The 14,318-nt window shown below is 41.5% G+C and overlaps 1 protein-coding gene across 1 annotated transcript; it reads left to right on the top strand.

The window, feature by feature from the left end:
- Positions 1-1,940: 1,940 nt before the first annotated feature.
- NEK2 (NIMA related kinase 2) lies at positions 1,941-12,736 on the top strand. Its single transcript, XM_061185565.1, has 8 exons — positions 1,941-2,131; positions 3,093-3,310; positions 3,580-3,820; positions 5,729-5,811; positions 6,556-6,682; positions 7,705-7,924; positions 9,396-9,521; positions 12,308-12,736. The coding sequence occupies exons 1-8, from the start codon at positions 2,036-2,038 to the stop codon at positions 12,529-12,531; spliced, it is 1,335 nt and encodes a 444-aa protein (XP_061041548.1). The 5' UTR covers positions 1,941-2,035; the 3' UTR covers positions 12,532-12,736.
- Positions 12,737-14,318: the final 1,582 nt, after the last annotated feature.

Here is a 14,318-nt window from a genome sequence, read left to right as displayed (position 1 = left end):
GGGCTCATCCAAATTCTTACATGATTATTAATAAGCTGCTTTCTCATATTTTCATTTAACAAAGATTTTTTTGCATGCCTCTTTTATTACAGGGCTTATGCTAGCTACAAGGAATTTGAAGTTGAGCCACTGTGAGATCCATATAAACAAATAATGATAAATAACAAGTTAAGGTGGACTTATGTACAAAGTGGTTTATGAACACTATAGATGGAGGAATTGCTTGTTCTATGATGCTAGGAAAGGCTTTCCAGAGTACAGGAGAGAAAGTTAGCATTGAGTCTTGAAAGACAAGTTGTGCCCTCTAGACAGACATGATCAGGGCTAGGAGAATGGATAAGGGAGTGGGATGGACAGTATTCCAGACAAATGGAGTAACAGGTGCAAAGGTGGTGGTGGTAGGAGGGAACTGAGAAAGTGTGCCGTGTTTGGGGAATTGGGGCAAAGCATCAGAGCACAAGAATGGCTGGAGAGAAGGTGCAGGGTTGGATTTGGGGCAGGCCAGCGAAAGAGCTCCAGGGATGTCAATCTTTAAGAGGTACTAAAATAAAAAAATATAAAGCCAATTAACGGAGCCACCTGTGGCTCCTTACATAACTTTTGAAAACTGAACTGGTTCCATTCCCTTGAGGTAAGACAGTGGTGCCCTTGAATGTTACTTTAAAAATCTCCTGGCTGGCAATTCCAATTATGTTATATTCAGTGCATGTAATAAATTCCTTATTTTTAACATAAAGAGGTTTGTAATTCTTATTAATAGGAAATCAAGTTACTTTCAATCCCATGCTGAACAGATATTTAAAGAAAATTGACCTATTTATGCATTGCCAAATTATTAGCCTTCTTGTAAAGTACTCCTCCACCTTTGGATGGAGGTCTCCAGGTCCCCTCTCCCAGGTAAAAGTGGGACCGTTCCATCTGACTGGGCAAGCTGAAAATGTTGGTCTCCGTGCATGCCCAGAAAAGGCTGCATTTATTGTCAATCAACTATGTGTTTGGCACCCCTGATAACCTATTTGGTAGTCTTTTCTAATAAAAAAAAATTCTGTAGGAGTCTTAAAGGTAAACCTCTCTCTGCCTTACAGCCACCATATTCTCCTGGGTATTCCAAAACATCAGGGACTTCCATATTCCACCCTGAGGTTTTGTACACATCCTCTGCATGTTAAACAGGCCTCTAAGTTTGGTGTTCAAAGATATAGTCTCTCTATGAGGACTACATCCTAAAGTCTTGTGTGAACTTTAAATCATTACGATGAGTATCCACTGTTTTTGCATTTATTCTTCTCTTCCTGGATGTTGGACCTAAGCAAATACTATAACCTTCCTGTGCTTCCATTTCCTCATCGGAAATAACGCCAATTCCTGCTTTATAAACGAGACAATACATGTAAAGTGCTTGTCCCGCAAGCACTTCACACAGTCCCGCAGCACTGTCAGCAATTATTCGCGCACCCTTCAGGGAGAGATAGTCCTTTTCACCTCTGTACTCAGCTCTCATCCAGACTTTAGCGTGACCCTGCCCCGGGCTCAGGGTACAGGAACCTGAGAGAGGAGGGCGCGTGCAGAGAATGGGTTGTGTGAGAGGTCAGAGTGCAAAGGCAGCTGGTTGAGGCAGTGAGCAGAAAAGTCTGAAGAGAAGTCTCTGGACTTCGGTTGCCTTGGCGACCTCAGCCAGAGGAACAGGGTGGCGGGGAACCGCCTGGCACTGCTGCTTTCTGTTTCCCGCCCTCGCTTTGGTTTTAGCTCCGCCCCTTTCTCCCGAGAGGTCGGAAGCAGACGCCGACACCGACGCCGACGCGGTTGCCTAGCGATACACTTTTCCCAAGATGCCCAGGGTGTTGTGTTCTTCTTAGCCAATCAGAGAGGCGAAGCGGCCTTACCGCAGGCCAATAGACTGCGAGGCGGAGGCCCGCGACGGTTAAACGGGGCTGGAGACTGGGGCGGCCTGGCCCTGTGGCTTGAGGTGTCCGACTCGGTGGCTGCAGCTCTGCGACGGTGGTGCGACGTTCAGGTGTCCTGCGCGGGTCCGGCCATGCCGACTCGGGCGGAGGACTACGAGGTGCTGTACACCATTGGCACGGGCTCCTACGGCCGCTGCCAGAAGATCCGGAGGAAGAGCGACGGCAAGGTGAGCGCGGGCTCGGTGCCTGTCTCCGCCCCCGCCGCGGTTTTGCAAACTGCGGGGGGCGCGCCCTCTGCCGCCGATGGGAAGCGAGGGGCCTGGGGCTGTGCGTCTGGAAGGCAGGGTGCTCAGAAGAGTCAGCCATCTCCCCCCAGGTCTGTGTCGGTCCTGGGTCTCTCAAGGGATGGGAAACTGTGTCCTTTTTCCTTTTTTTTTATTTTTCATTTGTGAATCTGTCCTTAATTTTTAAATAAAGTTAATAGAATGTGCCAAATAGAATATTGTCAAATACGTAACACCGCTTTTGCTATTTACATGAGACTGCGCATTTTTATATATTTATATTATATATATATATCTTTCCATCTTTTTTCCTTTCTCTTCCATTTTCTTCCTTTTCCCCAATTTGACCTGCTAAGGGCCTTCAGTTGGTGACAGCTAGCTGACTCCTGAGCTATTTTTAGAGAAGAGGAGCCCTCTCAGTCATGACCATCAGCACCTCGAACTTTTATGTCTTGTAGTCAGAATTCATTTAAAATACCCATTATTCAGATTGTTGGATTCAGATTTCCCAAGGTGTGTAGGTAGACTTTACACAAAGAAACAATGGAGAGGAAATTGGCTCTGACGGAAGGACCTTTACTAAGTTCTCTTACCTTGGAAATCTTGACTTGGAATGCTCGAGGACTTTGACCACCTCTGCCCCAGCTTTGACCAGCTTTGACTAAGCAACGGAGGTTAGGGGGTTGGGGGAGGCCTAATGTACCTCATCACCCTGTGTTGCATCATTTATTCCTGAAAAATTAGGGGAAGATTATGGAAGTAAACTCAGGGGTCCTTAGGTTCATTGAACTACATTAGATGATGTCACTGTATGATCTACTAACTAGAGAAGTAATTTTAAAAAGTTTTTAAAAAGGTTTTGAGTATAATGAGTTTATTTGTACCTTGGAAATTTTTATTTCAGATCTTAGTTTGGAAGGAACTGGACTATGGCTCCATGACAGAAGCTGAGAAACACATGCTTGTTTCTGAAGTGAATTTACTTCGTGAGCTGAAGCATCCAAACATCGTCCGATACTATGATAGAATTATTGACCGAACCAACACAACACTGTACATTGTAATGGAATATTGCGAAGGAGGGGACCTGGCTAGTGCAATTGCAAGGGGGACCAAGGAAAGGTAAAATCTCTTAAATGGGCCTAGTTTTGCTTCTGTTAAGCATCCTGTATTAGGATCAGGGGCAGAGTACTTAGTAATGGGGAAGAGTCTTCTGGTGTTTGTTTGGTGGGTCCATGGTACTTTAGAAGATCCCTGGTACGTCAGCACCCGTATTTCATATCAATTTATTTCCCTGTGTGTACACTTTGAAAACTAGATAATTCACATCATCCCATCTTTGTAATGGTTTTATTCAGAAGTTATAGGCTATATAACTGCTTTGATTTCAGACAATACTTGGATGAAGAGTTTGTTCTTCGAGTGATGACTCAGTTGACTCTGGCCCTAAAGGAATGTCACAGACGAAGTGATGGTGGTCATACTGTGCTGCATCGGGATCTGAAACCAGCCAATGTTTTCCTGGATGGCAAGCAAAACGTTAAGCTTGGAGACTTTGGGTTAGCTAGGATATTAAACCACGATACGAGTTTTGCAAAAACATTTGTTGGCACACCTTATTATATGTCTCCTGTAAGTATTTCAGAATTTAGATGCTTTTTAAACATCTTAATGCTAAGCACTCAACTGCAGGGAAATTGAGCTTTTTGTTTGTTTAGTAATATCCAATAGCCAAGAATTAACAATACTGTTTTATTTTAAATTTATATTTTTCCAAATGGACCACCAGACCATTAAGTTCCTGTATTAGCAATATAAATCAAGCTTTCATTGAATGACTACCAAGTGCTAAGCTCTGGGATCACAAAGATGAGATAGGTTTTGTCTCTGCCCCTCAAGAGCAGCACTTCCCAAAGTGCCATAGGTCCTGGACACCAGCTGGAACTCATCTGGGGTGATTGTTTAAAATGCAGAGTCCTGAGCCCCAAATCCAGTGAATTTGGATCTCTGGACAGGTCTTTGCACTCAACTTTTTTTTTCTTTCTTTGTCCTCCACCACTTTTTATTTTGGACTTTGTATTTTAACAGACCTTCTAGATGATTCTTGTGCATGGAGATTCAGGGCTCAGGAGGCTCACTCACTTCTGACAACATATTTTTGCAGTGTTAACTTTTTGTATTTATTCTTTTTTTATTGCCTTTTCCTACAGTGGAGCTGCAGAGTCCACCCATTTACCTGTTTCCTCAGTTGCTGAATATTTTGTTTCCAAAATGTCTCACCATTCTAAGGAGCACTGCTATGCATGTCTTTGTATGAATTATTCTTTCTTCCTTTTTGATTATTTCCTTGGTGTTTAGCTCTCGAAATGAAATTTCTGGGTCAAAGGGTATGAACTGTTTATGGCTCTCTAGTGACTTTTGAAAAGCTTGAATCAATAAGTGATAGCACCAATGTGTTGTATATGAAAGATGAGCAGATAAAGATGGAGAGAGATTTATTTTTTTAGCTGTTCACAAACATTTTCAGGATTTTCTCAACCTTTTTTAGTTATGTTAACCAATCTGACTACAGTATAAAACTTTGTAAATTAGTGATTTTGTTTTTGACTCAGATTAGACATGGCCAGAGCAGTGTCATTTCCTCACTGGATCAGATTCCAAATAGAAAGCCTTTGATATAAAGGAAAATTATCCAGAGGTGGTTCTTGGAAAATTTGAAACCTGCACAATTCTTTTGTTCCTGTTCCCTCCTGCCCTTGTAAATAGATCAGTTTAGCCTCCCCTATGGGATTGATTGTCAGGAAGTGGTACCAGACTCCCCTGTTGGACTTTAAATTACTAAGAAGACTCCTGAAGATTTCAGTACAGTACTTGCCTCTGTGCCTTCTGTTGAGAATAAGAGCCATGGTGGACTGTTGTTACTGTACGTGTGGAAGAAGGGCAAGCAATTAAAACAGGAAGTGAGAATATTAGTTACTACTGCGGTATATACAGTGGACTATGGGAAAAATATATAAATGAATGATTCAATTAGCCATTTATGTCTATATTCATTTAAATGTGGGCTAGACGTTATTCTAGAATTTTCTCTGGTTCTTTTAAAATGGAGTTTCTAGATTATGAATTCTTTGAGGGTAGAGGGTAGAGATATCTCATGTTCACCTTTAACTTGCCAGTGTCTTGCCTGTAGTAACATAATAAATATTTGTGAATGAAAAATAAGTGAATGAATTATATATGACAAAGTGTATTAGGATAAGACCATTGCCTTTTTTCCATTATAAATTTGAATATAAAATATAAAGTACCATCTTTTTGTTGTTATGATACAAGATCTAATGTAAGAGGAATCAGCCTTTTGTATTTGAAATTTTTGTTATAGATATAAAATATTTATAGTATGAAATCTGTTCCTTTCTTTTCCTTGAGTGAATATTACCAAACTTTAAGGTTCCATTTTTGTCTCAGGACTAATTTTATAAGTTTTAAAACAAAATGAACTTTAAACCCCTATTTTCTTACCTTTTTTTCCCCCTTAAGGAACAAATGAATCACATGTCCTACAATGAGAAGTCAGATATCTGGTCACTAGGTTGTTTGCTGTATGAATTGTGTGCATTAATGTAAGTATAATGAAGACAGATTTTTATTCTGAGGTTTACACTTAGAGAGATTTGTCACCTTTCACCGGGTTCAGCTTTTTGAGCATCCGTGCACGTTCAAGTCTGAAAGAATCATACCATGGGTTAAAATTAAGGTAGATGGACAGGTTAAAAAAAATTATTTACAAATTAATAATATAATCCCTGAGGCTGGATCTAGACTTGTTCAAGCTTCTAACCTGGTTAGATGTTTCTCTGTTAGACTGAGCTTAGCTCAAGGGGAGAGCATATAGGTCAAGCCTGTGAAAGAAATGAAATAAAGATCTAGAGAAGCAGTCTAGGGTTTGGACAGGAAAGAGCTCTGATTCTTTCCCTTTTTTCTTTCTGTTTTTTCCCTTCTAAAGTATTCTGTAGAGCAGTGGTTCTCAACCAGCGAAGGGGAATTTTGCCCCCCAGTTTTGCCTCCCATGGGACATTTGACAATGTCTGGAGACATTTTAGTTGTCACAACTAGGGATAGCTACTGGCATCTAACGGACAGAGGTCAGTGATGCTACAAAACATACTAAACAATGCACAGGACAGTCCCCATAACAGAATCATATGGCTCCAAATGTCAGTAGTGCCAAGGTTGGGAAACTTAGCTACAGAAGAAGATCCCAGAAGTAGAAACATAAATACAAACTGAACCTTAAACTCTGCTTTTGGTTTGCTTCTTATTATATATTTTCATTTTTACATTTAAAAAAAAAATTTTTTCCCCAGGCCTCCATTTACAGCTTTCAACCAGAAAGAACTAGCTGGGAAGATCAGAGAAGGCAAATTCAGGCGAATTCCATATCGTTACTCTGATGAATTAAATGACATTATTACAAGGATGTTAAATTTAAAGGTAAAGTTTATAAGATGATATATTGTATGTTTCCATCTCTCAGTTAAGTTTTGCGGTGTATGCTCTCATGGAGCAATGAGTCTAAAGAAACATTAAATATATTTCTTTAGCTAAATCTACTGTTACCACGAGTGAAAACATGTATCCTTGGCACGTTGCTGGCCTGCCTTCTGTGCTTTCTTTATGTCTCCTCCCACTCTCTCCCATGCTAACAGATGGTTGGTAGCGAGGAAAGATTGCAATAAGGATCCAAATCCTCAGTTCCCCTTGTCCTTGCCTACCTCAAAGTGGCAGGTGGTACAGGAAGGGGCCAGGAATAATAAGACCTTATTACTCTGCCTCTAGCTCTGAGAGATTAGAGATGGGAATGGTGGGGGAGGGCTGGCTAAAAAGAGTAGAGGGGAAATAAAGAGATTATGTAGAAAAAAATCTGGCAGTGGGATGGGGAGGGAGATGTCCTAGGGATCAGGCTGTGTAAGAATAGAGTTAAATGCTGTGGGAGTTCAAAGAGAAGGAAGGATGCAGGTGAAGTAACAGGATTGAAGGTCGGTGAGAGAGCATCCTGCTTAATGTAGTTTAGAGATGCAAGGGCAGTACGTGCCCTGAAACAGACGGACCCTAGCAATGCTACCCAGCACAGCACAGGGATTGAGCCTTCTTAGGTTAAAAGGGGAACACAAGTAAGTTAAAATCTGCATTACTTTGTGGACCCAGAACCTCATGAGTTAAAGCCACCAGTGAACTTATTTTTCAGGTGTTTAAGACCCATGTGTGTGTGTTGCGGGTGTGGGGAATGGGCGAAATGGGCGAAGGGGGTCAGTTGCATGGTGATGGATGGTAACTGAGCTTGTGGTGGTGATCACTCTGTAGTGTATACAGATGTTGAACTATAATGCTGTGCAACAACAACAACAAAAAGACCCATTGCCTTGGAAATATATGCTGTTTTAAATGTAACTGCTCTTTCAGGATGAGTAGTCCATTATGAAGTGTGCCTGTAACACTGAATATTTTTTTCCCAGGATTACCATCGACCTTCTGTTGAAGAAATTCTTGAGAATCCTTTGATAGCAGACTTGGTTGCAGAAGAGCAAAGGAGAAATCCTGAGAGAAGAAGGCGGCGATTAGGAGAACCAGGAAAGTTGCAGGACTCCAGCCCTGTATTGAGTGAGCTGAAACTGAAGGAAATACAGTTACAGGAGCGGGAGCAAGCCCTCAGAGCGAGGGAAGAAAGCCTGGAGCGTAAGTCTGAGTGGGGGTGAAGCACAGAGAGCTCCAGGAAGCTTATTCTAATGTACGTGAAAATCCATCTGAACAGAGGATCTCATGTCTATGTTCTATTAGAACGTTTTTATAAATACTTGCGAAACCAAGATATGCACATCAAGCTTGCTGCACCTTCGTGTTGAGCCTCTTTCTCTGAGATCACCTGTGGTCGTCACATTGTCGGGCCCTAACTGTGACAGCCCAGCACAGTAGCCATCACACTGTACTGTAGAGTCACTCTTTTCTTTATCTTTCTTAATATATGGACCCTGAGGTTTCCCATTGTAGAGAAGGTCTTAGAATTTGCCAGCGCTTCTCCCTTCTGATACGCTGCTCCAACACAGCCCGGGTCTGAAATCCTACAGTGTGTAAGACTAGATGTATTTGGGCAGTTCCACAGAGGATGTGGGTACAAGATATTTAAATACTCTGTTGGGTATTGACGGACTGGGTGCTAATGAGTTTTTGATGTTGAAACTGTCTACTCCACTAAAGTGAGAGCTGCTACCCAGGTTTTAGGATTCTGCAAGGGAGCAGCAGCAGTGCAGCTCTGCATTTTGACATCGAGGGATAAGAGATGGGCCGCGACTGTCTTCTTCCCCCCTCATGGCTCACCCGATCTCGCTTCTGCAGCTCTATGCCAATGCAGACTTCATAAGTGTTTTTCTATTTAAACGTACTTATAAAGCATCTAAATGCGTTTGTTAATGTTTTACTTCCTAATGATAATTGTCTAGTACTGTGAGATACGCTCTCTGTGGGAGGTACAGCCTGTGCTTACCTGAAAATCTTTGTCTCTTCTGTCAAAAGAATTCTTTAAAAAAAAAAACAAAACCCACAAAAAATGAACAACCAAAAACTTTTCATTAAAACTTTCCCCAGTGTTTTGTAATTTCACATAGCAGCTGAAATCTGAACTCTCTGAATGCTGGGCCATGAATAAATAATAGCCTTTGTTACTGATCTAAAGAAGTACCACCTAACTGAGCTGTGGGTGGGCACACACACACTTCCCTTCTGTTTGGGTGCTGTCATTCACCCAGAGGGAGAAGGGTTTGTACCGTGCAGCCGGGTAACGCCCGGAAAATGAACTGTTGCCCCTTCTCCGCGGAGAGCAGGGATGGCAGTAGCTCTTTGTTTTCCCTCATGAGTTATTCCCACACATCACAACCAAAGGGTGAAGCTGACTTTGTCCTTGTGCTTAAGCAAGTCCTTAGGAGAAAACCTAAGACAACATACAACATACTAACCACACTGCATTATGAAACAGGAACAGTCCGGTTGGCTGGAGTATACAGTAGGAAACCCTTCACAAAACATGACTCATCGGAGGTCAGGCTGTTAGCCTTACCGATAAGGAAAAGCGGTAAGATTACCAAATGTGAATTGTTTATACCCAGAGCCACTTGTTAATTTCTTTCTTTCTCGTTCCATTCCCTTCTCAAAGAGAAGGAACGTGAGCTTTGTGTTCGTGAGAGACTGGCAGAGAACAAGCTGGCCAGAGCAGAAGGTCTGTTGAAGAATTACAGCCTGCTGAAGGACCAGAAGTTCCTGTCTCTGGCGGGTGGTCCAGGTATGTGACCCAGCTCAGAGAACAGAAGTTGGTGCCACAAATGAGGAAATGGGCACCCGTGTTGCCCCAAAGGTGGCTTTGGCAGCCCTTTAAATTTCCAGAGTCTTGAATTTTATGATGGAGTTAATTGAATATATGCGTTTCAGTGGAGATAAGAATTCTGTTTTAGCAATGACTGACTTAACTGTGATCAGAGACATGAGGCAATGAGTCAGGATGATTTCATCTTTGGTTTTATTCGCTTTACCAGACTGTGTGTTCAGTATTTGATATTTATTTTTAAAAACTAGGTCATTTTAAAAAAATGCTGTGCCTTTCAGATTTTTCTCTGGGTATATTTTCAAAACTCTACATTTCTCTCCATTTTCAAGTGAAAATCCTAGCATTTTACTCTTACCACACAACAACTCATATTTGCCACATCCTTCATAGAAAGTATGGCTTAAAAGGTGTGATAAACCAACTGTAGAATAGGCCATCACTTTTGGATCTTTGCTAAGACCCGTTCCAGTTGGAACATGTGTATGTCAAAATGTGATTGCTTAGTATCTACATATGCTCTGTAATAAGTGATGGAAACAAATGAAACTAGTGATGGAAGTAAATATCTTTTTTCTCAATACTGCTATCTACCATTTCAGTATTTTTATAATATTTATTTCAGCTTTTCTTAGATTCTACACTGCCATCCATAAAGATAAACTAGACTTAAATCATGATTACTGTGATAGAGTGAGGAGGAATTTTTATCTGGGTAAGTGTCATGCATCAAGCCTGTTGCTGAGAATTATATTGAAGGCCCTGTTGGGGACGGCTCTCCCAGTTAAAGAGTTTATTTACATCTTGCCCTGAGAGTCTTTGAGCAAAGGGTGAGAAGAGCTGGTGAAGGATGATGTGTTTCACTTCGTAGGATACGTAGGTAGAAGAATCTACCGGTATGCGAATCATGGCAAAGACTTACTTAAAGTGAGCTGTGGGAATGGTGTCCAGTGTGGGTAGGAGATATTTTAAAGTACTGAGCATGTTAGAGCCCTAAGAAAAGCAACAAAGCAATGGGGAGGGGGTGCCCTTGTGAACTCAAGACAGTTGGAAATATCCTCTCCCCATCCTTGGGCTATAAAATTCAGACATGAGGAAAACAAATAAATTGAGATCATCACAGTAAGCAACAGCATCTTTTTAAAAGCTCTAGTTAGTCTATTTAATGAAATACTAATTCTTTTTTTAAACACTTTCTTATAAAACTGTCTTATTAGTAGGATTTACGGTTTACACTGTCTGTTTACAAACATATAGGTGTTTGTGGTAATAAATGTGGATCTATTTGAAACAATGGAGTTGAGGCCTAAAAGCAATCTCCTAAAATGCTTTGCAGAGAAGCAGTGTATGAAGTAGGAAGTTGGGACAGTCGGAGGGCAGTGTTTCTCTGTGCAGCTGCTCCTCCCTCAGGGCGTCTCCGTTTCTTTGGACTGGAACATTCGGCTCTAGATAGTCACGTGACTTCTTACTTCCTCACTCTCATCAAGTCTCTGCTCAGAAGTCACCTTATTATGCGGCTCCATTACTGCAAACACCCATGGCACCTCTGTCTCCCTCTCTCCGTGTTAATTTCCTTCACAGCACATACCATCCTCAAATATTCCTCATATGGGCTTGTTTATTTGTTTATGGTCTATCTCCTCCTACCACAATAGGGCCTTTGTTTGGTCCACAACGGCCCATACAGTGAGCTCAGTAAATATTTGAACATATTTCCTTTAAATGAACACAAAGGAAAAACAAAAAGGTTCTAGAATTCAAACCTTCAAGTCCCCAACCCCCAAATAGTTGTCAGTTCCTAATAGTGTAGCCACTTTAAGTAAATTATTATTTTTTTCATGCTAAAAGTACAGTTCACTCGATTTACTTTTACCATGCTGAATCTTGCTTAGGTTCTTTTTGGAACAAGTTTCTGGTCAGTTAAGCCGCTTTAAAATGTGTTCTTAAGTATTTAGCCAAAACTGTAGGTGCTCGCTATGAGAAAGAGCTTCTGCTTCCATACTTTTCTGGAAGTAATGTGTTCTAGGTAGAATGGCACTTGCTTTCAAGAATAGAGATAAATAACATTGATTTCCAGAAGTTTTATATTGTGGCCCATAATCCTCAGTGCATTTAACCTTAAGAGGAATGTTGATTGTCGCGAGAATAAAACATAGGTTCCTTGATTTTTGGCTACAGATTAAAAGGCTGATTGATTTCTGCCAACCTCTTGCCCCTAACCTGTTAAAAAAGAGACAACAGGTCCAAAATGGAGTCACTGGTCACCAAACGTCACCAAATCAGGACTTAATACCTAACTTAATGGCAGTTTCAGCCTCTCTCAGGAATGGAATCTTAAACCAGTCAATCTGGAATTACCTGGTCAGCACTAGTGAGATCATCTGCCTGATAGACCCTTGTTGTCCCCTAAAGGAAGGTGACCTTGCCACAGACAATCCCCTCTTTGCTGGTGTAACTTCCTGGTCCCGCCCCCTTCTACCTATAAAAGCCTTTCCTTTTGTACAGCTCCTTGGAACTCCTTTCTGTCTTCTGGATGGGATGCTGCCGATTTATGAATCGTTGAATAAAGCCAGTAAGATCTTTAATATTTGCTCAGTTGAATTTTGTTTAACACTCCTATCCCAGAGAGAATAAACAGGTACCCAGATTTCACATGCAAATAAATATTTTGGTAAGTTTGATAAATATGGAGGAGTTCATCTCCTGTTCATGAAACTCAAAAACCTTTTTCTTTTTTCTTTCTAAAGAACTTTTTGATCTTACATCCTCGCTAATGAAGAAGAAAGTACATTTCAGTGGGGAGAGTAAGGAGAATGTCATGAGGAGTGAGAATTCTGAGAATCAGCTCACCAAATCCAAGTGCAAGGACCTGAAAAAAAGGCTTCATGCTGCTCAGCTTCGCGCTCAAGCCCTGTCAGACATTGAAAAAACTTACCAACTGAAAAGCAGACAGATCCTGGGCATGCGCTAGCCTGACCCGGAGACACAGACCTGTGTACAGTATTTAATGTTGCCAGCCCTTTCGAGATGGGTATTCGACTGCTGTAGCCTGTATACTTGGTTCCGCGAGCCGTGCCTTTTCTATAGTAAGCAGGGTGGTTTGGTATTACTCTTGCTGTTCTTCAGCAAGAATTGTACCAATGTCCACCCCGTTCATTTTTCTTTCTTGTGTAAAGAACGCTTCATAGAAAGAATAACACTTTCTTGGCCGGTTGGGTTTTTAATCCTGTGTGTGATTACTACTGGAACATGAAATGTTATGTTCTATATGTTGGGGTGGGGAAATAATATTAGAAAAAGATATTTACCCAGGAGCAGCACTTACTGAGAAGTTTTAAGGGACTGAAGTGGTGTGCTTACGATTGTCACATCTAGAGTTAAAATTTAAGTCTGAGGTTTTAAATGTTCTTGAGCTTAGAGAAAACCTAATTGGATATAGATTGGTCACTAATACCTTGACATCTCTCTTATAAATATCCCCTTGCTCTGTAGTTTAAATCTGTCACCTTTTGTGAAACTCCATCACTATGATGGCTCTAACTCTTTTTTTTCCCTTTTTATTCTGTTTAACAGTATGTGAGCTGTCTGTCATTTGCCTACTCTTTTTTCACTAAATAAAAGAATTCTTTAGTTTTCCTGTATTCATGTCGCTTGTATTTGTTGATCTTAGTTGGAGGGAGTCTGTGTTTATGATATTTAGGCGTTGGAGGGTAGGGAAGAGAATGTGATGCTTGCAAGAGCTATACGGCACTTTACTACCCATCTCATTTGTCCATCCAAGCCAGTGGTTCTTACGGGGGCAGTTTTGCCCCCCAGGGTATATTTGCAATGTCTGGAGATATTTTTAACTGTTATGATCGGAGGGAGGGTGCTACTGGCATCTAGTGGGTAGAGGCCAGGGATGCTGCTAAACATCCTATAGTGCACAGGACGGCCCTCACAGCTAAATGTCAGAGTACCACTCCTGAGAAACCTGATCTCAGCTGAAACTTGTTGGAATATACCCCACCCCGAAGGAAACTTATTTTGGTTTTGATGGATTTTTTTTTTTACATGTCTGACTTTTAATATGAATTAGCAGTCCTTGCTGTGCCCATCACATTTTTTCATGTGATGTTTTCCTGGCAATGCTAATCCTTTTAGCTTAATGAAATAAGACCAAGTTATGAAGGGTTATAATGTCATAAATGGGAAGAAATAGCTCCTTTATTAGCTATTTTATTATAGGTTTATTACACAGTTGATAACGTAGTTCTGTCAAAGATATAATATTATCGAAATACAATCAGAAACTGATTACCAGGCCTTTATGGTATACCCACAGATTAATCCTAACAGAACCACTTTGATGTAAATGTTGAGTATAATTTGCAGGGCCCAGTGCAAAATAAAAATGTGGTTCAAAAAGCAGGAAACAAGTACCATTAAAGGTACATATGGGACTTCCCTGGTGGCGCAGTGGTTAAGAATCCGCCTGCCAATGCAGGGGACACGGATTTGAGCCCTGGTCCGGGAAGATCCCACATGCCGCGGAGCAGCTAAGCCCGTGCGCCACAACTACTGAGCCTGCGCTCTAGAGCCCACGAGCCACAACTACTGAGCCCGAGTGTCACAACTACTGAAACCCGCGCGCCTAGAGCCCATGCTCCGCAACAAGAGAAGCCACCGCCATGAGAAGCCCGCGCACCGCAGCGAAGAGTAGCCCCCACTCGCCGTAACTAGAGAAAGCCCACGCGCAGCAACGACACAACGCAGCCA

This window comes from Eubalaena glacialis, chromosome 3, assembly GCF_028564815.1.
Source record: "Eubalaena glacialis isolate mEubGla1 chromosome 3, mEubGla1.1.hap2.+ XY, whole genome shotgun sequence".
Lineage (NCBI taxonomy): Eukaryota > Metazoa > Chordata > Mammalia > Artiodactyla > Balaenidae > Eubalaena > Eubalaena glacialis.
The sequence above is the reverse complement of the archived record's forward strand: the minus strand, read 5'-3'. Positions and strand labels throughout refer to the sequence as shown.